General features: G+C 35.2%; 1 protein-coding gene across 1 annotated transcript in view; it reads left to right on the plus strand.

Annotated features, from left to right (window-relative positions):
- Positions 1 to 24,996, plus strand: part of LOC145675033 (GMP reductase 1-like) — a 64,454-nt gene that overhangs the window by 31,562 nt on the left and 7,896 nt on the right. The window contains exons 4-6 of the mRNA XM_081745402.1: positions 4,521 to 4,709; positions 14,667 to 14,869; positions 23,277 to 23,445. Of these exons, the coding sequence (XP_081601528.1) occupies positions 4,521 to 4,709; positions 14,667 to 14,869; positions 23,277 to 23,445 (561 nt within the window). The remainder of the gene's footprint in view (positions 1 to 4,520; positions 4,710 to 14,666; positions 14,870 to 23,276; positions 23,446 to 24,996) is intronic.

The raw sequence follows: 24,996 nt of genomic DNA on the forward strand, positions 1-24,996 counted from the left end.
TGTTGTCGTGGACGAGTGAAAACTCTATTTTGTTGAGCCACTTATCTAAGATTCTTGGTTTGTGGAACACACTGAGTGTGGTAATGTCAGATACTTGCTCGTGGATCAACACTGGGCAGGAGTATGTGATATAAGAAATTCATGTGGAACAATTGAATATCCAATGATGTCTAAAGTGGTCAAAGCTTGCTTGTCAATATTTCATGGTAGTGCTGATGTGGAACGTGGTTTCTCAGAGAACAAATACATTTTAGGAAGTGATCGATCCCATCTTGCACACGAGAGTATAAAGGCTCTGATGACTGTAAAGGACAGCATTAGAATGTATGGAGGAAAAGTTGAAAACTTAACTGTTACAAAGCAATTAATAGATGCTATGCAGAACGCCTGAAGAAAGTATAAAGATTACTTAGAAGAGTGTAAGATCCAAAGAGGCCGCATGGCAAATATTTCCAAAGAAGAAAGTGTGTTAAGAAATGCGAAGCAAGAAGCTGTATCAAAGGAAGTTTCAAAGTGAATTGTCTCTGAAGAAATTAAATGAAATGGACGAAACACTACGGAAGGAAATAGAAGTAGCTACTAGACTGATAAAAGATGCTCAGAAAGATTATCTTCTGCGCTGTCAAAAAAAGAACATGGCTGACGTTAGTGTTGCCCAGGCAATGATTCAGACCGCATCCTTGAAGATGAATGAACTGCAGAAAATTCAAGACGAGCAGAACAAAGAGAAACGGAAGATGGCAAATAAACATATTCAGGCACAGAAGAAAATGAAAGTGTAACTGATACTTTTACTGTTGCATATATTTCCTTAGATGCACGAAGTTCTGTGTGCAATTGTGTATTTAGATACTTAACAAACCAACTCTTTGTATCATGTGTTTTGTGATTTTTAAAATGAATTTTGTATTGCTTTTACCACTTATGTAGCCTTGTATTGTTGTTATTTGACTACTCTGCAATGAAAAGTAGATCACAAACTGATGTTATATACATTGACATGAGTAAAGGTTTTGATTCAGTTGATCATAGATTACTATTAAAAAAACTGTCAAACATAGGTGTCAAACTATCATCCTTGTATCTAAAATTTTTTGAAAGTTACTTGACTAGTAGAACATACCAAATTAAAATTGGTAATGTCCCGTCAGATTCATCCACTATTAGCAATGGTGTTCCTCAAGGTTCTCCTCTGGGTCCATTACTCTTCTCAATTTTTATCAATGACCTGCCAATAGTTTTAAATCATTCCAATATTTTACTTTATGCTGATGACATTAAGGTTTTTAGAGTAGTAAACAATAGAGGACAACGTTAGGCTACAAGAAGACTTAAGCAGTATCGTTACTTGGTGCAAAGACAACGGTATGAGTATCAATTGTTTGAAAACTAAGTGTATGACCTACAGTAGTCGCAATACTATGTAAGTCAAAACGAAATACAAGGTGGTACTATAATACAGAAAGTTGACTCAATGAAGGATTTAGGTGTAACATTTGACAGGCCATTACGCTTTGGTGATCATATACAAAATATATGTAATGAAGCTATAATTGGTTACCTGTTTCATCAATGGCCTGCTTTTTGTCACTCAGATACATACGTACTCTTGTATAAACTTGAAGCTGTAAGGTCAGAACTTGAATATGCATCGGTGACTTGGAACAGCCTAACAAATACTCTCGTGAATAAACTCGAAATGGTTCAAAAGTGTTTTATTAGAATACTTTGTTTTAAGTTAGGACTAGTTAGTTATTCTAGCACGTACGAATATTGGATAACATATTCGGATACTCCTGGTTTTACTCCTTTTATCTCCTTTCCGTTTTAATCCTTTTTACCTTGCCACTGAGGAAGGAACCAGCTGAGAGTTCCGAAACGTCAAAATCTTTAAATTTTTCAAGGGAGGAGTCATTGGTAAGTAGCCAATTTTTTGTTAATATTGGATAACATACTTTAAATTGGAACGATTGGCTGACAGGAGGAAATTGATAGACTCTGTATTTGTACAAAAGATACTTGACAACCGTTGTACCTCGGACTATATTTTAAAAAATGTAAATTTTAAAGTTCCAACGTATGGTACAAGGGCAAAAATTTTAGTGCAATCACATAATAGAAAACATTTTAATCTCTAGGATTTTAACAAGTTATAATGAACTCATATCCTAAAATATGACTTAGAATTTTTAATGTAAGTTAGTAGTTTTTATTTTTACTTTTAATTTTTGACATTTCTTTGTTTTTAGTAATTGACATGAAAATAACTGCCTCACTGTCAGTGTTTTTATTATCAACAATTTATGTTAATGTGGTATTCATAATTTATCGCTTATACTATATTATAATTCTAATATAATGTGGAACAAGACAAAGTGCTGTATTTTAGCTGTTCTCAGCACGTAAAATAAAGTATTTTTTTTTTTTTTTTTTTTTTTTTTTTTTTTTTTTTTTTTTTTTTTAAAGGAATTAACATAGAATTGATGGAAATTATACACATTATTGCAAGTGATGAAATTATTCACATCTTGGAGACGTATGCTTACAAACACTAATTTTCTGATGCAGATTCTTTTTACATTTTCCTTATGGTCATTGTTTAGTACTGGAGAGCTACGTACGAAAACACTAAGAAACTCGTATAAAATTTTACAACGAGATAATTACCCGTTTCGTTATATTTAGAGTAGAATGTATATTCATATAACAATTAGTGTAATTTTCATGTTTTTAAATATATTTTTTAAAATTTTATTTTATTTCTACCTATTAAATAATTGAAATATTCCTTTCAATAGGTAGAAATATTGTTATGTGAGTTTCTTTATTCCTTGCTCTTTCAAAATGTTTCAAATGCACAAATGTTCCAGGAAATAATTGAAATGTTCCTTTTTCATAGCTTCACAAAACCTCCGATATTTTTTCGTCGTGATTTCCTATATATTTTTTCATTAGTATTGGAAAATCTGAATTCAGCATTTCGGTGACGATTAGTTTTATTGCGCAGTTTCATGTGGAGAAAGGATAATGGATGCTTGTTCCTCCATTTTTCAGACGTTTTACCAGAATAATTTTACACTCGATTTTCAGTTACGCTGTTTTCTGAAACAACCAAATGCCCAAGAAATCTAGATTGTATTGATTTTTTTGATAATCTTTTCTTGTGTGGAAAATTGCCATATAATAGTTGTATATTCTAATTTAAACCTAGGTATATATATATATATATATATATATATATATATATATATATATATATATATATATATGTGTGTGTGTGTGTGTGTGTTAAATAAACCAGTATTTGTAAATTCAATTCCTACCCTATTGATGAGAGATGTTATAGCCCGTGAGACGTGAATCTATAGCTTAACGTGGGACCTGAACCATATGGACCCCCAAATGGGTCTCCTGTGCCGAAGATTCGAACTCTCTAAGAATTTAGTCACGGAGGGGCTCTTTATAATTATTGTTGTTGATGTTTACGTATCAGTTGCGAGAATTTTGTAAAGTTAGTAATTGTAAATCATTTAGGAACAAAATACATTTGATAAGAAGAGATAATGAAAAAACTATATGTAAGCATTCGATGTAAATTGATGTTGATTAAACAAATTTGGCTGGTACAGAGATGATAGCTGTAAGTCGATAGCTTTTAATATTATCTTAGTTGTCTTTTGGGACTGGGATTATAGTACTGATTTATACTTCCATTTTTTCTGGGAAATATAAGTCATCTATTGATGTACTTAGTACCAAACCCAACATGCATTTGAAGATCATTTCCAGAATGCAATAATGTAAATTAGAGTTTTAGGCAAAATAATGACACCTTGATTGGATAGCAGTAATTCACACAATAGAAATTTTCACAACGGTTGACATCATCAATGCCTAGCAGTATCTTCATCTAACGTAATGTTTTAAATACATATCTTATTGATCTTTAGAATATTTAAAAGCAATAAATTGAACGCCTCTATTCTTCACTTCACTCCCCACGTCCTTTGAAACCTCATTTTACTTCATGAACAGTTCTGTTGAATTCTGCCGAAATATTGAAGAAACATAGAACGTAACAGATTGATTTTTAAATGTAATTATTTGAGTAGAGAAGGATAGTGACTTAATGGAATATATGCATACGTAGCTCAGTAAGTCTCTGATACTTAAGTAGGAATTGTAGCATTTTCTGTCAGGACTCTAATGATTGCTTTGCCTTTGCCGAACTGTCAGGTTAAGGATCCTTCGGTGGAGTGTATTGAGTATCCCCTGTTTAGCTGCAAAGTGATTTATCTGGACTCTGGATAGTCAATTATGATTTTTGAATCTAGTGGTCTGATTGGGTGAGTGAAGTGTATTTGTCTTCTTTCATAATATATTCTCCTTCCCATGACAGTTTATCGGTCCTGGTTTTGTCACTTTTTTCCCCTGTATCACTTTCGCCCCTAAAAGTCGTGTAAGGAGAAATCGTTCTTTCGTATATTTTTGATATTTGCTTAATTGACTTAATTTTCCAGGCAGGAAACGTTGTTACGGGTGAAATGGTAGAAGAATTGATTCTGTCTGGAGCAGACATAATAAAAGTTGGAATTGGTCCAGGATCAGTTTGCACCACTAGGAAGAAAACAGGTGTCGGGTATCCACAGCTGAGTGCGGTTATAGAATGTGCTGATGCAGCTCATGGCTTGGGTGGACACATAATATCAGTATGTACATTTCTTTTATTTAAAGGATAATGGATTCGTAATTTTCTGTATTCGGAAATGGAAGGGGGTGGGGTGAATACGGATATACATGTATATTTGGAACTTCTGAATAATAATAATCCGAGGAAATAGGAAAAATGAATTCAAAAGCAGATCCATTTTTCCTAATTTCTCGGATGTAGGTAATAGCTCATAAGTCGCAGATATGTGAACAAGTGATATATATATACACGAAAATAGATAAGGAGTTTATTTACTCAGTTTTTTTTATATATACCCTCGTTTGAGAATCAATACCGCGTAAGTAACATTTGACCAATTTTACAGGCGAGTCAAAAAAACTGTTTAAAAACTAGCTTCAGCCTCAATATACGCGGTATTACTTTGAGGGAATAACAGAGTCGTTTGTCGTGATATAGATGTATTACTTAACTAGATTGTGTGCCATCCTATACTGATTTTAATGGTATCAAAAATTCAAACTCACCAAAATTGGAGATACTTGTGCTGAATCTTAGACGATGATCTTTAGCTAGTTGTACTTCAGAAATTGTGCAAGAGTTCTCTCAAATGAATATTTGGAAATGGAACCGTAGGAAAGTGTCTTAAGATGGAACATTGGTGAGGTCTAATTTTACACCTGTAACTTTAACGTTCCTTGCTCATAAAACATCAGTCGGTGGTGATTGGAAAAACTGAATGTCTAATTAGTATTGGTAATGTCAATTTTCTACGTTAGTAGAATTTCCTTTAAGTATTGAACCATTTTCTTATGTTATAGAGTGATGTTTCCCTATGTATGTAAGAAGGGATATTCCAAGATACTTGTAGATGAATGTGAATAGAATATATTAGTTTGCTAATGAGGAGAGCTGCGGTAGATTTTTAGCTTATATAAGCACTAATTGTGCTTGTTTCGTGAAAAAATTTCACTCAAAATATGTGTAAGTGGAGGGTTACGTCCCCAGGTGATAGCGAAAAGTTATTTAGTTTGTTTGGATTTTTTCCTTGTTTCTTGTAAATTGTTGCCTATATTAGACATAAGTAATACTTAAAAAAAATTCTTGTCTTGTCACTAGGGAAGTGACAATGAAACGATAGTCTATCCAGCCGGCACACAGTTGTTCAGATTGAGAAAAACTTTGCAAAACTCCCCAAATTGAATTTTCAATTTGGAGACTATTAAAACTTTAATAGATTAGGTTGGCATCTTTGCGGTTAGAAAAGCCGTTTTCGAGGGCCAAGTGTACATACCTGGCTGTCGAAATCTATTTTAATCTGAGCGTCTAACTCGTCACATTGGAATTTCCCTCAGAACGCAAGTAAACGGAGTTTTCAATCACGTTCCATAACCGCGTGTTTGTAGTTATTTATTGCATTTTTTGAAATTGAGTAACCTATTAAAATGTAAATAAACTTTCAACTATGTACATAAAACGTAATGAAATTTTGTTGCTATTAAATTATTAGAGCACTTACAATATTTTATTTTAACTTTGCGTCGTTTCCACGTTAAGTCGCAAAAATTAAAATATGCAGAAGTTAAAAGTTCCATGAGATGCCACTCTCAAATATTTTTTCCCGACTTTTCAAATCGTTCTTCATTGATGTGAAACAAAAAGTAGCTGACACTCTTGTTTTATCCAAATTCTTCTGTGGCGAAATCATATCCTATGAGTTATACATTCCAACACAGCATAGTCGTATAGAGGGGTTGTATACCTCTCAGGCGTCAGTTTCATGGCCAAATAATAATGAAAAACGAAGGATAACCATTTCTCCAGTCTAAGATCAATCTTTATTGTTTGGAGTGTTTTGCTCAACGAACACCATATATCACTGACGATCATAATTAATTGTGTATGTAATGTATTTGCTTATTACATACTGCATGCAAAAAGAAAGAATAAACTGATCATACATGAATCAGAAATTCCAAATGGAAGTAGGCCCAATGGTGCAAGATACTGAAATAATCGAGAAAATCTCCCCTTTATGGTACCCCTTGCCGATTTTAATGACTACATCCTTCACTTGTGTCTGTAAAAGGACATGTACAGACGTTGTGATGAATGGCAAGGAGATTCATGCTCATGTGAATGATGCGCTGTGTAGAGAGCGCAGGTTCAGCTAGTCTATATATTAAAAATGCAAGATTTATATGTTTGTCTCCAATCCTTTCGACAATGAGATTTCAAAAACCACAAGTGCTAGAAACATGCCGTTTTCACTGGTCGATTCCAAATTTTGTGTAGATTGTCCAGTTCTCATTCATATTCTTAAAAACCGTGTCGTGTTATTGTTCTATTCAACATTTTAGGGGCCGTTTTGAGCCCATGAGATTAACCTTCATCCGCTCGCGTACTACGAATTCACATTTCCGCTCGCACCGACGGCAATTTGGCCGTCATCGATTATTCATGATTTTCCAGCATTGTGCATGATGCAAAGTGTATGTTTTGGAGTAATTAGGTTTAGTAAATTAAAACAAATCTTTGTTGACCAAAAATATATATTTAAATTAAATTACAACACTTCTAAATATAAATGAATACACAGTGAACAAAACGCGAAATAACAGAATCTAACCTAAACACATCCATGACACTGTCCTTGTGTGATTGGCATTTAATGCAAGTAGTAGTAATGATTGAGTGCTTTATGCACATGTTTTTCCACAATCTATACATTCAAGGCAGGTTCTAAGCTACTCAACATACATGTCACTGTCCTCGTTGTGAGATTACAGGCATGTATTGCATGTAATAGTAATGGTTGAGTGCACTTTGCAGATGTTTTTGCCACAATTTTTACATTTAAGGCGAGTTCCGTTGTTTTTTCTTGACCCTCAGAGGTAGCAAATACCTCTTTGGATTGGTTGTTGGACTGGTTCACTATCGGTAGTTTGCATTCTGAATTGTGCCAAGGACACCAGCAAATCTTTTGGCAAAGTTGAGATTTTAGAACGAGCTTTCAAGTTTTCATTCATTACCTCTAATGCTAACTCGTACATACAGATGGTGATCAGAAAAATGGAAACACATGTAGTTGGCAACACGTCAGATGTATGGGTTGGCAGTAGTGTCGTGGCGCTCGCAGCGCCGGATCGCTGGTAGTGGTGTGTTAGGTCGGTCTCCATACTACGTCAGGCGCAATGAAACAGCAGTATCCAGTGGCTGCAGCAGATGGAGATAGTGTAAAATGGGAGACCTCTCAGATTTTCAAAGAGGGCAAATTGTTGGTGCGCGGTTATGTGGAGTGAGTGTGATGGCAGTGGCTACTGTGTTAAATGTGTCGCGTGGGACAGTGTCGAAGGTGATGACGGCCTACACAACACACGGGAAAACCACATCGGGGAAGCGGAACAGTGGGCGGAAGAAAATCATGAGTGACAGGTCACGCCGGGTATTACAGCGCATTGTCACGCAGAACCGTCGTGCCACTGCGGAGCAAGTGACTGAGGAACTCAATCAGCACCTCCCCCAACCTGTTTCGACAATCACAGTCCGCCGCGAATTAAATGACATGAACTTACGGGGTCGTGTTGCACGGGCCAAACCGCTCATCAGGGACCATAACGCTTTCGTACGCCGCAAATGGTGCCGCGACCATGCAACTTAGATCGTTGAGGACTGGAAACGTGTGATATGGTCGGATGAGTCATCCTTCACCCTATTCCCTACTACGGGCCGTGTTTATGTGTGGAGAACGCCTAAAGAAGCTTATGATCTGCAGTGTCTCCGCCCAACTGTGAAACATGGCGGCGGCTCGGTGATTTCAGGATGATAATGCACCCATTCACACAGCTGGCGTTGTTGCAGCGTGGTTGAGGAACATCGGGATGAAGTTCAACACCTTCCCTGGCCCGCCCAATCCCCAGATCTCAACATAATTGAACATCTGTGGTCCGTCTTGGAAATACGACTCCGGCGACGATTTCCACCTCCATCCTCTCTCACAGAACTGGCCGATGCCCTGCACGAGGAATGGTGTAAAATTCCACTTGCTACCATTCACGACCTCTATGCCTCCATCCCACGTCGCATCAAGGCTGTTCTGAAGGCAAAAGGTGGCCCGACACTATATTAATCTGGTAAGATGCAATTTCGTTCAGGTGTTTCCATTTTTCTGATCACCATCTGTATATGGTCTTCTTGTATTATTTTTGATGTACTGAGCCGGAAGAAGTTGCTGGTTAGACTGCGATCGCACATAATCTAGAGGATGGGAGTGTAAATGGAGAATACACACCACTCCAGCCATAATCTTAGAGTTCTGGGAAGAAGGGCACACAAAAACTAAAAATGACGGCCAATTTGCCGCGAGCGCGAGCGAATGAAGGTTAACATTGTTGCAGGCCGAAATTACGGTGTTAGGCAACCAGTAGAGAAGATGCGTATGGCGGGTTGACGGACATTACAGGCGCTTTACTTAAATCTGAATGGCAAAACCTATTGCATGCTGACAACTTCAATGGCCTCAAAAGTAGTGTTGTAAATAGAAAAAAAAACCGTTCGTATTTTTTCAGAAATGTACGTTTTTTTTTTTAGAAAAAAAACATTGCATCTAGTTTTTTTTTCTAAATTTCGTTTTTTTTCAAACAGGTATTTGTAATGTATCTTACGTCATTTAAGTCTGAAGTATTTTTATGTAGGTGTAATTACCATAAAATGCAACATAAATTAAGCACTAGATACTGATACGGTACAAATATTTTACAATTTATATGAGTAGCGTACCCACTAATAATCCGGGTTTCTGTACTGTTTCACCAATATCAACGAAGAAATAAAAGTATAAATGAACATTTCGTTTTTTCGTGAAAGTAGGCCTTTAATAAGTACGAAAATAATATCACGAACAGTATAAAATGCAAATAACTTGTCTAAAGGTAAAAACTAATACTAATTTGCCTACTAATATTTTTCTGAATATCATATATAAATAATTTGTCGACTAGATATATGATATGCATTGCTGGCTCACCCATATATGTGCAACACGTGCATTTGAACGGGACTGCAATATCTTTCGTAAGTATTTTATTTAAAATAAATATTTCTTGTTGGAAGCAGACTTCATGATCATGGTAGCTAAATTTACTAAGCTGACCTATTTGAATACTACATTCATAAATTATGTTTAGGTCGCATTAGTTTAAGTCACTCATGTGGTTCGGATTCCACGTTAATCTGTAGGTCCACGTCTCATATAGCCTCGCTGCTGAACGGGACGTTAAACTCACAATCAGCTCAGCTCAGTTTAAGTCACATGGTCAGTGCTAAAGCAAATGGTAAAATAAATCCCAGAATAAATTGCTTGATTGTTGTCAAATACAAGAACTCAATTCTCGAATGCCTGTCCCATTTGGTTAGTTATCAGAGTTCTGATATGAAAGCTTTTCTTGTCTTTGTCGCAAATAAGATCGTTATCATTGAAGGTGGAAACACTATTTAAAAAAATAACAGATATAGAAGGAAAATCAAGAAATAAAGGTAAAAGAGCTAGTTGCACTATAATTGCAAACTGATATGTTGAGATTGAAACTCGATATTGAATTCTATAAAAACGATTACCATCTTTCAGATTTATTTGCTTTATCTTTCACCAACATAATAGATTAATATTTAAAGAAAAAAACAGACATGACAATATTGTATTTGTAGTAAGTATTTAAGCCTTTCTGAGTGCGAATGTAGTTTCCCCTCCTCTTCGTTGTTCATGTTGGAGTAGCATACTTAAAATCGTGACTTTTAAGATTTGTTCTTTCTGGAGAAAGAGGGAGGCGGCAAAGGGCGACAAATTGCCTAGGGCCAATCCTGATGACATGTACACTCATGTCCGAAATGATTGTCATAAATCTATAACTGTCTTCTTGTAAGAATATAATATGATAATGATTTTGCAGGGTACTTTTAATACTGATGCTGTGTGTATAATCGGAAAATGTATATTTGTGGTAAATTTCAAAGGAAAAGAATTATAAATACGAAAATGAGAAAGAGTAAAAGAAAATGTTGCTAAATGGACAAGAAAGTTTTATTTTCGTTTTATTGTTCTTATTTACTGCTGTTTTGACATGAAATTTTCCACATATATATCTTTGCCGATTATACACATACTAACATTATAAGAAATACCAGGCGGATTCGTTATCGAATTATATTCCTACAACAACATATTTATAGACATGCGACAATAATTTTGGACATGAGTGTACATACAAGACATGAATATAGGATCATATAATTTGAAGTAATGCAGGGTGTTTCAAAATGAATATTAGGGTTTGAAACTTTGTAGTATCTATTACAATTAACTTAGAATTATAAGTATTATCAAATGAAAGAGCAACTCAAAACAGTTTTGTACACACGCATGCCATGCATTGTTTCCTCTGCCTGCCGTTAGAAAGAGCAAGTAGCAAAGATGGAGACTAGAGACCAGAAAACTTTGTGTGTTTTAATTTTGCAAAGACTGAATCTGTATTTACAGTGCAACCATCTGTGTGAATTGAATGTTTTGTGCCATATGGCGGAAAGTTTATGGGCCTTTCTCACCTATTGACTCAATGTGTGCCATGTGACGAATGAAGCTCACATCGAACACTTGAAGCAAAAACTGTTTAAAGTGTTCTTTTATTTGAAGTATTGTTTATAATTGTGCGTAAAATGTAATAAGTACTACGAAGACTTAGTTCCCCGATATTCATTTTGAAACACCCTGCATTTCTCAGCATCAGTATTGGAACTAAGATGTAAAAAGGAGAGATTGTGATTGTTTACAACAACATTATTATTAGTTGAGACTATAATTACTACAACAACACAAGTTAGTAGTCAAAAAAATGTAATTAAATGTACACTCGTAACCCTTTCGGACCCAGTGGCCAAAGTGGCACATACGGCTGTGTCACTTTTTTAATCCGCTCCTGTATGGTCACTAATTAAGATATCGATATATATATATATATATATATATATATATATATATATATATATATATATATATATATATATATAATATGCCAAATATGGTTGGTCCATAGTTTATCATTTTAGTTTCTTTTTCTTCTGTGTGTCGAATTTCTTTTTCAAATTTCACCCCAGTCAAAAATTCGAGAATTTTCGAATTTTGTTTATTACTTTCCCCTGTAGCTTCATTCGTTGTAGAGAGACCTCCTTAAGACCTGTCGGGTAGATACGTCGGGTGGATACCTAATTGTTGACATCAATTGGACGGGCTTGCGCGCAGTGTTGCCAACTACGGAAATTAAAATCTACTTAAATTTGGGCAAAAAAAATCGAAATTTTTGTTATAAACCGTACCTAAAGGTCCGAATGCAAGTCAACTTACGCCAGTCGAACATTTGTCCTTACTGAACAAACTCGGGTACATATCGTTACAGTGGGGTAATTGGGGGACGCACGAAAAATTCGGATTTAGGTTCTAACCCTTGATTTTCCCCTACTTTTCTGTTTATCGAAATATATTTTTTGGTAATTAGAAGCATTGTTTCTTAAATATCGCGATGATACTTGTAGGATATATTAGTAATGTACCAGTGTTTATTTTAAGATAGTTTTTGTCTGTCTGGTAGCAGTGTTGCCAGCTACGGAAAATTTTAATTCAAGATGTTAGGGGAAAATTACGTGTTTTGTCTATTATATCCCTCTTGTTGGCTACATAGGAACAAAAGTACCAGTATCTGAAAGTCTTGTCTTTGCCCTTCACAACGCATTATAGAAAGTTTCAATAGGATAGTTAGGGGAAGTACAATTGAGGTTTACAGTAGACCTTGTTCTCTAAGTGGAAAGATTACTGTGATTTTTTTTAGATAGACTGAAATATTTTTTAATGACCTGCTTACTTTATTAGATATCGTCACAATACTGTAGGATATATTAGAGGGATACCAAAGCTTCTTTTAAGATAGTTTGTGTGTGTCTGCTAGCACTGTTGCCAGCTACAGAAAATTTTAATTTCCGATTTTAGGGGGAAATTTTGAAAAAAAAAACCCTTTTTGTCTCTATTAATTCCCTTTTGTTGGCTACATTCAAACAAACGTACCACTGTCTGAAAGCCTCGTCCTTAGCCTACACAGCGCATCATTAAAAGTTTCGGTAGAATAATTAGGGGAAGTACAGTTGAGGCTTATAATAAACCATGTTCTGTAAATGGTAAGAAAATGATGAATTTCTAAGGTAGAATGAGATATTTTTAAAAAAATCATGCTTAATTTGTTAGATATCGCCGTGATACTGGTAGGATATATTCTTATGGTACCAACGTTTACTTTCAGATAGTTTACGTCTGTTTTGTGGCAGTGTTTCCAGCCAAAACAATTAATTCACGATTTTAAGTGAAAATTCGCCAAATTTCCCTTTCCCCTCTATTATTTCTCTCTTGCTTGCTACGTTGGAACAAATGTACCACTACCTGAAAGCCTTCTCTTTAGCCTATAGAACGCACCATAAAAAGTTTCAATAGGATAATTAGAGAAGCTGTATCCCCGGTATATCTGTTGATTTTTGCTTCCGAGCGTAAAAAGTGTCAAAATTTCATGTGTATGGAAGCAGATAATTTTTCTTTCTCTCTTTGAATGGAAGCCAGCGACTTCAGGTTTTCACTGTACCTTGTCAGCGCACCAAAGAAATTTTTTAGGTGACTTGGACCCATATGGCAACAGTTGTGCTAGATACAAAAAGTCTTGAAATTCGGTTAGGGATTTTTTTTGTAAATTTTCACCCCTATATTTCCCTCAGTAATTTCCCACCCGCTCGCAACTCTGCAATGTAATGTACACCAAAAAATAGCCACATTCCTTTTCTAAAGAAATAAGGTCTTAACCATATCAATAGGGTAAATGGTTTTTGAGCAATAAGTCACTAATTGACAAGGTAGGAAAACGCCAAAAATGACCTGGGTCCGAAAGGAATAATCACACGATTTTGCTCGTATAGGTACAAGGAAACAAACGATTTGTAAGTTGCGAGGGCTTCGGCTCAAGTTCTATTGATTATTTCAGTAATCTTCAACATAAATCAATAAATAATAGCTGCCAGAAAAAAAACACAGATTTGAAAAAAAAACATGAAAAAGAACGGTTTTTTATTGAAAAAAAAACTTCACAGAAAAAAAAACCGTTTTTTTAACAATACTACTCAAAAGACGCAATTAGGCGTGCTCGGACGGATATGGATTTATTAGAAAAAAATACTTCCACTTGATATCGCGTTATTTCTACAAATTTGCTAGAAACTCACTTCAACATCTGTACATAGCAATTCACTTCCTTTGTGAGTCTATCGTAAGTAAGGAGACGTGAACGTTGGGAAAGAGATTCATGGTCATAACAGAACGATGTGCTGAGTAGACAGCATAGTGTTCATGTAAAATGAATAATAATAATAATAATAATAAGATTAATAATAATAATAGTGAAAATATTGAATAAAAAGTTGTAATAACACTATTTTGTCATTAATTTATTTAAAATTCAATTTAAGCGGCCTCGGATATCTATAAATACAATTTTTCCTGGAATAATTATTATTATTATTTTAGATTTTTAGACTTCCGTTTTGGATCCTCTATTTTATTTTTCAGAAAATGTGAAATTCGAAATAAGCGATCTTGGAAACTCTCAAATGCCAGTTTTAATTGAAATCGAATTATTTTGCATTTTAAGTCCCGACATTTTGTTTCCCAAAAAAAAATCACACTGGAAATCAACGACCTCGAAACCCCTTATGTATTGAGTTTTAGAAGTATTAAGTAACGTTGTCGACTTTTGGCCACGTTTCTAGCAGTTGGAACTACTATGCAGCAGTCAGAAGACCGGAATTCCATTATCTGTTAGTCTTTTTCTATAATTTTCAGACTATAAAATATAACATTATTATATAATTGTAATAAAAGTAAAGACAGACATTTAAAAATGGTCTTTTCTTTGAGGATGGTGGCTGCACGTGCCCTGGAGATGTTGCAAAAGCATTTGGCGGTGGAGCAGATTTTGTGATGATCGGGGGCATGTTTGCCGGACATGATCAGTGTGGCGGTGAAGTAATTGAGAAGAATGGAAAATTGTTTAAACTTTTCTATGGAATGTCTTCAGCTACAGCTATGAAGAAATATGCTGGCGGAGTTGCAGAGTACAGGTATTTCAAGAAAACAGAAGTTTCTTTTCTTTGTCGTTCATCACAATTTCGTAATATCTATTATTTTCATTTAGTTAAGGTTATGTGTTGGAATTTTCTCTCATATAGTTGTTAATCTGTAAGAGTTTGATCGTTTGTGTAAAACCTAAATATTCAAAAACATAGAAAACTATTAGGTCTGAATCATATTATTCCTTTATCATCTGCATCTTCCTCTTATAAAATTTCTCCTTTCTTTGTGTCAACTCGCGACCCGAGACTAATTTTTCTGCGACCCACGGTCCACTCCGAGAAAATAGCATATATATATATATATGAAATTATGAAGTAAATTTTTACACACACACACACACACACACACACACACATATATATATATATATATATATATATATATATATATATATATATATATATATATATATATATATATATATATATATATATATATATATATTTATTTATTTTAGCCTGTTACCAGAAGTGCATTGTCTACCCTGCTCCAGTTCTCGAAAGGTGCTGAAACTTGAGAGACAAAATTCGATACTTTACGAAAATTAAAGCTTACTCGAACAGAGATTTCCGTAAAGTACTGTTTTATTCTAAAAGTATCATTATATGAAATAACAAAAGAGGAACTGAGAATTCCAAACAACACACTGTGAGCTGTGTTTGTAAGTCTTGTTTCTTTTCCTTACTTCCCCTTCTATTACTCCAAATGCGTTGTTTCCAAACTGATAGCTTTAAAGGACTTAGAAAAATTCAGGCACGCAAATATATTGTGGAGAAGTGTACAAGACTATTATCGAGACGCTTCAGGTTTGAAGACTGAAGTCGAAGAAAGGTTCCGCGATATTAGATCTAGCGAAGATTAGAAGCTCTCACTATTTTCTGAACATTTTCAAGCGACATTGAGAAATCTGCAGCCTATTAACAGATGAAATTAACAGAAATTCAATACAACTGAAAATTAAAGCAACAATTGAGTGAAGTGGATATTTCCTAATTTTACAAATATTTTTCTGCGCGGTTCCCAGAAACCCGTCATTTTGCATCGTACGTAAGTTTCATGTTCGGCAGTACGTATCAGTGTGAACAATTTTTCTCACTTTTGAAAAGGAACAAATCTACAGCGAGACCCAGATTAACAGACATTCCTTTGTTCGTAAAATTGCTAGTGCGAGCAGCATGTCTCCAGACTAGGGGTGGACGGTTCCTGAAAACATAAACCGCGGTTTCGGTTTGCCACTTAAACCGGTTTGGAACGGTTAACCGAAACCAAACCGAACCGAATCGTTCTCAAACCGAACCGAATCGTACCGTTCAGAACTGTCCCTAGAACTTTGACAAACTAAACTGTCTAAAGGGTTTGAAACGTGGTTTCGTTTACTATTGGCTAACCAAACTTAAGCGAACTCCGTCAAAGCAAATTCAGCTATGTCCACATAGAGCTGAATTTAATCTTTAACTCACTCGCAACATACGACCAGTTAGCAAATAAAATAACAAAGAGCCTGAAAGTACTCATTGCAGTATATATATATATATATATATATATATATATATATATATAATGTTTGTATATCTTTTGTATGTATGTAGATAGATAAAAAATATCACACAACTAGATACCACGTATGCACAAAAAAAAAATCCTGGCAATACAAGTATTTAATGGAGAAATGATCCCAATAAATTCCTTCAAATTAGAAGCATTTCATTTGTCAACGGAATAAAAAACCATCACTGGTAGTGATCAGTCTTTGAAAAAGATGAAATTCGTTGGGTTAAGTTCTGACCTGCTAAGCCCCCATTCTACAACTGCTTCAAATGCAAAAATGTTATTATTATTCTTGTTTACCTTCACTTTTAATATTCCTGCTCAAATAGCAGCTTGCATGTGTCTTCATTTCTCTCATTTTTCATACTTTCATTCTCACCGTCGTGATTAATATTATAAGAGAAGCGTGAATAACTAACCAGACTCATCATCATCAAAACGCCGAACACATATTTCAGACTTTGACCGTTTCTGATATTGAAAACGCTCCTACGTACAATGTAAGTCAATACTCGGCACCTCGTAAATCACATCGTTAACAAATCATTATATAATTACTTTGTGTAAATAATAAGTAAAAACTTCTTGTGAGTTTTACTGAAACGTTTGGATTGCGAGTGTAGCGAGCAAGAAAATTTTTAACAAATCTATTTCTTTGCAAACCGACAACAATATTGATTTAATAGAGCGCCAATACTTTTACAGGGCACCACATTGTTTACTCATTTTCAACACTTCTTTTTTCTTATTGCTTGTTCGGCGCCCTCTTGCTACTAGCTCCTCCCCCCTGCTCCCGTAGCTACGGCTCTGGGTGTGGTATCTTCTCCGTCACGATGTAGGTTTTGTACATTTGCTAATCGTACACATAAATGTCATTCTCTGACAGAAGAGTTGCACTAAGTTGCAATCTCGTTATCTTCGATTCTGGACAGTGAACACAATGGCGAGGAAACATCTACCATTTCCCACTTTAATTTCTCTTTATTTCATCATCATACGGCCAACGAGTGTGATTACAGAGGTAATAAAGGAGTACACACGTGAGAAATTGTAAAAGATCTAGGCTTAATAATAGACCAAGGGCTTAGCTGGAATAAACACATTTCTGAACAATGTATTAAAGCTAAGCGCATCTTACGACAGCTTTATAAATTAAAAGGCTATTTGTCGCAAGAAACAAGACTATATCTGGTTAACACTCTCATTTTGCCTCTGTTCGATTAGTGCGATTCAATATATGGTAGCTCGCTCTCCACTCAAAATACTAGAGTAATTCAGAATTACTCTTTACGCTTCTCTCTCAATTACAGAAAGTCTTAGCATATTCTGCCGGTACTTAATGAAAACAATATCCTAAGCATGTCCCGAAGACGATATCTCCGATACTGTTGTTTACTATACAAAATAAATTCACACAAAACACCACCTTACTTGCATCATAAATTAACATGTAGATAAGAAATTCACAGTTACAATACCCGAGGAAGTAATCAACTGAATATGCCCCGGCATTCTTGAAAAATAACAGAGAAGGCATTTTCAATTTCGGCAATAAGAATCTGGAACTCCCTATTACAGTCAATCACTGACAAACCATACAATTCATTTAAATTATCATTCCAAACATTATTATTTAGAGATCAGAGACAAAGCATTGGCACACATGAAAGGTTTACTACAGAATGAAATTGGACTGAAATTGGTATTAAATTGGACTAACAGGTTTTTTTTTTTTTTTTTTTTTTTTTTTTTTTTTTTTTTTTTTTTTTTTACTGAGTGTTTTGTTTATCCTTAGTATTATTGAATGTACCATGTTATGTTGTTATTTGTATCTTGTATCTTATTTGTGTCTGTTTTTTTTTCTTTCTTTTCTTTGTAATGATGACAAGGGTTAGGTGGCAGAGCAGCCTCCGGCTGAACCTCGCCCGCTGAAATAAAGAGCAATTCAATTCAATTCAAATTGGCAGACATTGGTCTGGCATACGGAAAAGCGGACGATAATGGCCGTGTGGCACAACGGTGTACAGACAACAGTTTCCTAATCTTAGAATTTCACACCACGCAACGTTTTCAGGTGTAGATCGAAGATTACAAGAAACAGGATTGCTGGAAGCACACATGCCCAATGCTGGACGAAACAGAACCATATGGACTGTGACTTTTGAGGAGGAAATTCTTGCTTGAGATCAGAGAAAACCGTCCATCAGCACACGGGTAGTAACTGCTGAAATTAACACCCATCATCGGCAGGTTTGGAACATGCTTCACCAAAATCAGATGTACTCTTTCCATGTCCAAAGGGTGCATGCATTACACGCCATCCACGTAGGCGGGAGTTTGTCCAGTGGTTACGCGAACCGTGCTAATATATCCCGGTTCATGTCTCGTATTCTCTTCAAAGATAAAGCTATGTTTTCCCATGATGAAGTGATGAACACTCACATTCAACATTTGTGGTCTGAGGCAAACCCATATGGAATGTCAACTGTGCCCATCAGGAACGGTGTTCTGTGAATGTGTGGGCATGAATCGTTGATAATTCTAATCAGACCGTACCTGCTACCACAATGCCTGACCGGGTGGGATTATTGGATATTTTTGAAAGAGATTCTGCCTGAACTACTAGAGACTGTGCCACTGGCTGTTCATCGAAACATGTGGTTTATTCACAACGGTGCTCCAGCACATTTGCTGTGGAGGTGCGAAATTGTCGCAACGCATCCTTTCAGAACAAATATACGGCAGAGAAGTACCGGTATCTTGGCTACCTCGCTCATCAGACCTTAACCACTAAGATTTCTTATTCTGGGGCCATATGAAACAACTAATCTGCGCGACGCCTGTGCAATCAAAGGAGGATTTGGTTGCTCAAATTGTTGCTGCAGCGTGGAGCATTCAGGAAACGGCAGGAGTGTTTCAACGCGTTCGAAGCGTCTTTCCCTTCGACGCCGCTGTAACCTTTGCATTGAAGTGGTGGGTTGAAACTTTGAAAATCTTTTGCAGTGTCCGTTCTGACAACCATCCTCTTTCCATGTAAACAAAGACTCTCCTCTGTACCTTGCTCCCTACAACTACCTTCTGTATGCAGTCCCGTTATACGATTTGGATCCAGAAATATCGGCCCCTGTTACAGTACGTACAAATATCGTGAATGGAAGGAATATTTTGTTTCACACCCGTCAGTTTAGAACATTGATTGAAAATAACGCACTGTAGTCGCATTTGTGTGATGTACTGATCGAAATGAATGTGCTAAAACAGTTATGTGTATTATTATTATTATTATTATTATTATTATTATTATTATTATTATTATTATTATTATTATTATTATTATTATTATTATTATTACGCGTTCTTTATTTGTCTGTAGTTCTTGTTCAATTACTGTAGTTGTAAAGGTAGATGCGTTCTCAAAAGCGTTGCAATATTAATAATATGAGCAGATCAGCAATCGGAATTTCTTTATTTTCTATTACCTATCGGCTTGTGCCGTACGTATTTTTACATTCTAGAAACGTAAAGTTTCCAGTGAGTTCTTGTACAACGACTTTACTAGTACTTTTTGAGGAGGTATGCAACCACACACAGTAATTTCTACTTCACCCGCCATCTTTTATCTTCGTGTATGAGTACTGACCTGCCACGTAGTATTATTTCCAGGCAGTGAAATGTCCTTTACATGTTGTTATCCACTCAATTTACGTCATAAAATATCAGGGAATTCCCTGTGCCGCCATTGCAAAAATCTGAAAACTGCAAATTTGGATAGAGCAGATTAGGATATTTTGTCGATATCATGCCGCATCACGTCTACAATCAGTAGTTTGTGCAATATTTAACTCTAAAGTTCGTTTTCCCACGCTTTCGGCAGCCTAAAACACGTAAACGACACGCTTTTCGTCCTGTGTGTACTGGAATTTTTTTTTCTCTCTGTTTTTGTACAACGAATTTAGCGCCATACTGTGTAGCGTCATCAGAATCAATTTGACTACACTAACGCGACAAAAGTAACTGTTCTCAAAAACAGCATAAATTTTCTTGGTTACCTGATAATATTACACAACGATATATTCCACATACAGGTGTAAATCATGCCCTCCCCTAGTCATTTCAAGACGAATTTAATGTAGCTTCTCCTGGAATAGCATCCACCCTTCAAGTAATTACCACCCCTACCACGGTATCTCCTAAATCCGCCCATGCCGTAAAGTTGTCTTCCAACTGATATTAAGAGTTTTATTCCAAACTCCAATGCATCAGTACCAGTACCCACACAAGTACGACCCCTAAATTGTTTCAGTAATATCGAAATAATTTTAATCTGAATAAAGTTATACCGAAAAATGTAACATTCACCCTTATTATAATGTCTGGGTAGACGGTTGCTTATAATGCAAACTGCATTTCTGTCGATTTCAAATATTGAACTGAAACCGAACAAAACAGTCCTCAAAAAGGGCCCAGCAGTTCTTAAACCGAACCGAACCATTCTACAAACCGAATCGAACACTTTACAAACCGAACCGTTTCAAAACCGAACCGAACCATTCCCAAACCGAACCGGACCGGTTTGAAGTCCAAACCGATTGATTCGGTTTATACTACAAACCGAACCGAAACCGGTTAACCGGTTCTTGGAACACCCCTACTCCAGACGTCCGAAAGCTGGTTGCAGGAAAAAGGTGCAACTACAGGTATCCATCTACTATACTAATTTCCTTGTTTTTTAAATCAAAGAACTCCAGTGTATGTAGGATTTTACGTATGTACCCTCTTTTCAAACACATTATTAAGTATGAAAATGACTTTTCTTTCTTCTTTGTTTTTCGTGGCCCGTACACTATTATACATTAATTCCTTAGCATATTTTGATAGTACATTGTACATTTCAGTAACCGTTTCACTTATAAATAAATTGGATGACTTTTTCCTTGTATATAAAAGAGCCAGGGATTGACAAATGTTCTTTTCACGTAGACACCAGCTCTGAAATCCACTCACCCTAAAAATAACAAATCCACTTTAATACATAGGCATAGGTGTGTTAATGGCCTCAAGTTAATACTTAATCGTGTAAAAAGTACAATTTGAACAATAACGTTATTGTTTTTGGAACAGTAACGTTTTGCAATTACGAAATTTCACCCCTCATGTGGCTCAGACTCAATACTTGAATTCCCACCAGCACACTAAAATAATTCGTGAGTTGAGACTGCTTCAATCTTGTATTTGCGTATGTGATGCTGCACATTTTATGGATAATCTAGAAACAAGAAAATGTTGCTAACTCTAAAGTGAAAACGTAGACACCATATCATATAAATATATTTGAGGTTCAATGTAAATTTGTAATTTCGAACTTTATAACGAATTTACTGTAAGTTGTTTCTAATTCAGCTAAATGCGTACAAATCAGAACAACAAACAGGTGAAAACTAGGGACATTAATGTCATAAAAGGTAGGCGCCAGTCTCTGACTTCCAGTCATCATGGTGACCTGGCACCCGGGATTTTTCGAAGACTTAAGAACCATAACGGAATTCGTTCTTGCGTACCTTAGGTAAACCAAATAGTTTTATTGGTGTTTTCATCTATTAGCCAAGATTATTTATGACATTGTTTACTATCGGTATATCATTCTTTGAGTCAATAGAATATATAGGAATTTTGCACTTAATTATTTAAGGGACATTTTAATTTGTTTACTTATTTTTGAAAGTATATATAACTTAATCATCTCAGTGTCAATCCTCACTTTTTCGAAATCGCTTATCATGCCATTCATTGTAACTTGGAAGCAAACTCAAGGAACACATTTTTTTCATTATACGCATTCCAAAGTAGATTTCTGCCTCAATTATTTGCATATCTTGGCTGTTGTCTTCCTCTGGAAAATGGCGAAGGTAGGGTTAATATTAAATTTGTTTTTAAAGTGTTCATATGAAGGAATTCAACGAACAAGCTAACATTTCTGTTTCGTATTGTATTCTGTAACTCATATCCATCTTTGACGATGTATATTTCTGTATTTTCTTGGATTTTCCTCATTCACTTCAAGTAAATGTCGGGATAGTACCTAACATAGAAGTCCAAGGTCACTTTCTTCTTTCCCCATTTCCCCGGATAGTGTGGATCGCCGAGGGACGGCATCTCTTATACGTGACGGGCTTAGATAGGCGTTAGACCCCACCAATGCCCAGAAATATAATTCCTAACCTTCATATACGAAGTTGTATTCGATAATATATAATTCTACATTAGCAGCCAAGTGGATAGTGCCTTTACTTTCGATGCATAAGACCGGGATTTGGTTCGTGATTCAGTGGTTTGAATTGAATATTAAGTTGTAGATTCGACCACATCTCATATTCCCTGGATATTGAAACAACAAGCATAACAGGGATAATGGTACAGTCCATGTAGTCTGAATGAGTCAACATCGACCTCAAGGGTGAAAGTGTTGACTGGTTGCTGAAGTTTAAGGTGAAATTCAAAGTACTGTAATACCTTCAATTTTAGTGCTGCTCCCCTGGGAATCGAACCCACTAGCCACGAGGGCTCAGACTGGTTAGTGTAATGGTTAACACTCCTACACAGTAGGCCGGAAACTCAAGCTCCATTTGTGGTTCAGTTGAATATTTTTTAATCTTTAAATGTCACAGAACATTCATATTTATGTAAACGTTAAAGCAAATCTCAAAAATTTATTTAATTTACGGTGTATACTCAAGTTAGATCGTATTTGTCTTCATTGAATCAAGCTAGCAAGATTTAAAGGTATGGATAAATATTTTATGTGTGAATTTTAATCGTATAATTACGTACATTCATTATTGTTAACAGGGCTGCAGAAGGCAAAACCGTGGAAATAGAATATAGAGGAGATGTTGAAGCGACTGTTCTCGATATTCTTGGAGGGCTTCGATCTGCATGTACGTATGTAGGAGCTGGATATCTAAAAGAGTTACCGCGACGTGCAACATTCATTAGAGTAACTCAACAGGGAAATCAGGTATATGGGTAATGTTAAGAAAGATTAGAAGCAGTCTTGAATTTTCGTAGGATAATGCTAAATGTATTTTGTAGTGATTGTTTTCGTAAGCGTAAGATGTTTTCAAACTAAGCAGAATCGTAGAGCTGGTTCTTAAGTTATGTGTTTATTCATACAGTTGATAAGCCACTCCATTAGATTGTACGTATTGAAGAAATGTATTTTAGTCTTTATATGAGTGCTGAAAATAGTACTAGTGAAAATGTGATCGTTTTATTGTAATACTGTAAAAACATGTACTTTAATTTAAAGGTATTATCATATGTCTATTATTTTAGATGTAATATATATATCAGTTTTTCTTTTAAAACAAAATCGAATTAAAATGTATTTTTATTGATAACAGCGTACAATTTTATATTAGGCTTTAGGCTGTGATGAAGTTAAGAAACACGCATTGTACGTTTCAATATATCAAGACATGTGATAGTGATTATTATACCAGTTTGAAATGCATATATTTTAATTGTACTATCTATTATAATAGCTAGTCAAGATTTATCATGAGCAGGTATAGTTTGAACAGCAAGTGTTCAAATTGCTGAAACTAAGATGAAGAAGGTGATCTTTCGACATCGGTGCATTTTCATTGTATAACGATTTATAAGTGTATCTTTGTATAATGTTTTTCAGTATAACGCTTCTGTTGTGTATTTCGAATTATTAAATTTTTTGTTTTCGTATTTTCTGTACGAAACAAATGCCTTTGCTGTATTAAGTAGGTAAGATTAATACCTGCCATCTCATAACAATTTTATTTACGTAAATGTATGTAAAGATGAGAGTTAGAGCTAAAGACACTATCTATATTATTCGCCTTCACATTTTACTGCTTCAGGAGTGTATCTACATATAAATTACTTTCCTTGCCCACTTCGAGATTTGTATTCCTTACTTAAAAATTCTACTTAAATAAACGGATTAAAAAAAATGAACAATGATTAAATAAACTGTTGTTCATAGAGACGCACAATGCACTGGGTGTTTACAAAGCGAAAATGTGAACTTTGTGTGATCCATACCTATTTTACCAAGAAACATGGAAGTGAATGTTCAGTGAAGAAACATTCAGTGTGTGTACATGTAATGCCAAATATTAGAATGTCACATCATTGTGATGCTTGTATTATTTATTTATTTATTTATTTTATTTGTACATGAGAAAATGGAAACCTGTTGTGAGCTTTTCGACAGGAGAATTGACTTTTATAACGTAGTTTTTTTAAAGAGTGGCTAGGTATGCCTCTTTGGAATGGCCAGTATCTTCGTCCATTGGAGACATTTTATTAAAGAAAAGCTTATTTTCTGTACCGCTTTTGGGTACTTACTATAAAGCTTATCAGTAAAATATCGGATACTTACTGCAAACTGTATCAGTAAAATATCGAGGTCTTGAATTTTTTTTTTTTTTTTTTTTTTTTTTTTTTTTTTTTTTTAACGCGATATGAGTGCGTAAAATTTGCTTAGTATATACAGTATTATTAGTGGATATCAGTATGTCAAGATACGGAT

This window comes from Thermobia domestica, chromosome 2 (genome assembly GCF_964235325.1).
Source record: "Thermobia domestica chromosome 2, izTheDome1.hap1.1, whole genome shotgun sequence".
Classification (NCBI taxonomy): domain Eukaryota; kingdom Metazoa; phylum Arthropoda; class Insecta; order Zygentoma; family Lepismatidae; genus Thermobia; species Thermobia domestica.